The sequence below is a fragment of the Simochromis diagramma genome, unplaced genomic scaffold (assembly GCF_900408965.1).
Source record: "Simochromis diagramma unplaced genomic scaffold, fSimDia1.1 OVJJ01000768.1, whole genome shotgun sequence".
Classification (NCBI taxonomy): Eukaryota; Metazoa; Chordata; class Actinopteri; order Cichliformes; family Cichlidae; genus Simochromis; species Simochromis diagramma.
This window is the reverse complement of record NW_024387035.1, coordinates 69,891-72,476: the sequence shown is the minus strand read 5'-3', so window position 1 is coordinate 72,476 and position 2,586 is coordinate 69,891. Positions and strand designations below refer to the sequence as shown.

Below are 2,586 nucleotides of genomic sequence, written 5' to 3'. Positions count from 1 at the left end.
TGGTGGCGGTGAGAAAGCAGTTCTGGAGGCCAACCGTGCAGACGGCAACGGCGGCGGCGAGGAAGCAGTTTTGGTGGCCGACCGTGCGGACAGCAACGGCGGCGGGAATGCAAGTCTGGAGGCCGGCCACACGGAAGGTGGCGGCGGCAATGAAAGTCTGGAGGCCGGCCACACGGAAGGCAGTGGCGGCGTTTAGGAGGTCGTCCACGCGGAAGATGGGGGCAGCAACAGAACACAGTTTGAATAATCAGCACTGACAGACATTTATTGAGCTCTACAAACTCAACGATGGACGACAACCTGATGATGGGTGAATTTAGAGGGCGAGCTTGAACAGGATTGACTGCTGCGTCAGGACATGCAAAAAGTCTTTGATATGTTTATAAGATCATGTCAGCGTCAGAGCGATCCAGCGATATTCATCAGTACAGGCAGCGTTATGTTTATATTCTCAAAAATCAACAGACTCATATTCATGTTTCTGTCTGTTAATAGGAAAATTGTACTTAGTAGTCAGTATAGTCTTTTAATGATATAAGTTTGCATATGGTAGAATACTGCATGTAATCATTTGTGTTTAGAAGTATATAGTTGGTGGCATATTGAAAGAATGTCTCATCCTAGGAGGTCTGTAACATTCCAGGGTGTTCTGGCATTCACCCCCACATCCTAGGAGCATGGGAGAGGTCGTACTTTGTCTTATTGTTTTACGGTAGGATTAACGTAGCTATGTCAGTTTTAGTCTAAGTGCCTTTTTACATATAGATGAACTGTTGGACTTTCCAGACCAGCAGGTTAAGGGAAGTCGTTTATGGGGCCACACTCTGACCCCACACACACACGTATACCTCCACATTCCAATGTAAGGAACAAACGCTCACTGAAGCATATAAATAAAGACCAGGGGCAGTCCTCAGTGCGAGTCTCAGTTCTGGAGGCTGCCCTTGCTAGCAAGAAGTTCTGTGTGTTTCTCTTCTCTGAGTCTTTACTGAAGAAGTGTTTTAGAGTATATTTTTTGACACTGTCACAGAGTGGAGACCTGTCCATGTGTCCCTCTGCTGTCATATTTGGATATCAGAAACTTCCTCTTTCTGCTTGTTGGACAGTCCAGTGTTTCTTCTTTCCATAGCAATATGTAAATGAGTCTGTATATAACTCATATTAACAGTGTGTTTTTGAGTCAGGGCTAAAAACAGTTTGTTCATATTGAAATACTGAGTACAAAGAGAGAGTGTGTTAGTTTGTTTCCTCCAAATGACAGAAAAGTCATTTCATGTGACAGAGCGACGATGCAGTGGAGTCTGTTTCTGCTTCTGCTGATGGGTGAGTGATCATTTTACCAGGGCTCCTGATTGTTTCCACCTGAAATCCTTTAGTTTGATCAGGACTCATTAAACAAATGAACTCTTACTGAGAAAATCAAGGATTGACCTGTAAACTGGACAGTTTGATGGGAACATGAGTTTCCTGCTTGTATCAGCAGATATTCAACAGTATTTCTTCTGTTTCAGGTCAGTGTGTCTTCATCACATGTCAGCTGTATGAGTACCACTTTATTAAAGAAGAGATGAGCTGGGATGAAGCACGGGCATACTGCAGAGAGAACTACACAGACCTGGCCAAAGTGTTTGACCTGACAGACATGAGAAGACTTCAAGACTCTGCACAGAGTCAAACACAAGCCTGGATTGGACTGTACAGCGAGCCAGGAAGAGACAACAGGACGTGGCACTGGTCTCTGCCGGGGGAGGAATACACTGAAAATAAGACCTGTTGGGCAGCTGAAGAGCCAAATGATCTAAAATACCCTGAGAACTGTGTGAAGACAAGAGACAAGTGGGCAGATGTTCAATGTACTCACACATTACAGTTCATCTGCTATGACGGTGAGAATATGTGGACAGTAATATGATAATACAATATTTAATAATGTTATAATGTAGTTTATATTCTGTGTTATATCACATGTTCCTGAAAGAGGCAGTTTGAAGAATGAGACGAATTAGCTGATAAAGATGTTTTTGTGTTTTTCTGTTGACTCGACAGAAACAATGAAAAACAATAAAACCTTTCATTTGAATGAGACGTCTGTGACCTGGACTCAGGCTCAGAGCTACTGCAGACAGCATCACACCGACCTGGCCAGTGGACTCGATCAGATATACAGTGAAGAGTTTAAGAAGCTGCTGAAGCTCTACAGGCTCTAAGTGACTCGTGGATCGGCCTGTTCAGAGACAGCTGGAGGTGGTCAGATGGGAGTAACTTCTCTTTCAGATACTGGGACATGGACTCATTCAATGATGGACTAAACAACAGGAAATGTGCTACGACTCTGTTAGAGAGATCAGGAAGATGGAGCTCTGCTGGATGTGACCACAGAAAGCCTTTCTTCTGCTATGATGGTGAGTTTACACAGATTTATCTCAGCTGTTTGTCCAACAGATGAACTGCTGGAGTCACTGAGAGGATTTAGGTCAGTATGTTTCTTCAGCCACTTGTTTCTGCAGGTGAAGATGTTTAGCTGATGGTTGATTGATTGATTGAATCTTTATTTTGAACATGTTGAAAAAGTACAACAAAATAGAA

The 2,586-nt window shown here is 43.5% G+C and overlaps 1 protein-coding gene across 1 annotated transcript; it reads left to right on the top strand.

Annotated features, from left to right (window-relative positions):
- Nucleotides 1-1,272: 1,272 nt before the first annotated feature.
- LOC120740810 (L-selectin-like) lies at nt 1,273-2,207 on the top strand. The gene is made up of 3 exons (XM_040043286.1): nt 1,273-1,323; nt 1,512-1,886; nt 2,047-2,207. Exons 1-3 carry the CDS (start codon nt 1,290-1,292, stop codon nt 2,205-2,207), a joined length of 570 nt encoding a protein of 189 aa, XP_039899220.1. The 5' UTR covers nt 1,273-1,289.
- Nucleotides 2,208-2,586: the final 379 nt, after the last annotated feature.

What these genes read in the sequence shown, in the direction of transcription:
- LOC120740810 (XM_040043286.1), top strand. Translation starts at nt 1,290, where the DNA reads ATGCAGTGGAGTCTGTTTCTGCTTCTGCTGATGG. An exon ending in GTTTCTGCTTCTGCTGATGG is followed by an intron (nt 1,324 to 1,511) that starts GTGAGTGATCAT and finishes CTTCTGTTTCAG; the next exon opens with GTCAGTGTGTCTTCATCACA. An exon ending in ACAGTTCATCTGCTATGACG is followed by an intron (nt 1,887 to 2,046) that starts GTGAGAATATGT and finishes TTGACTCGACAG; the next exon opens with AAACAATGAAAAACAATAAA.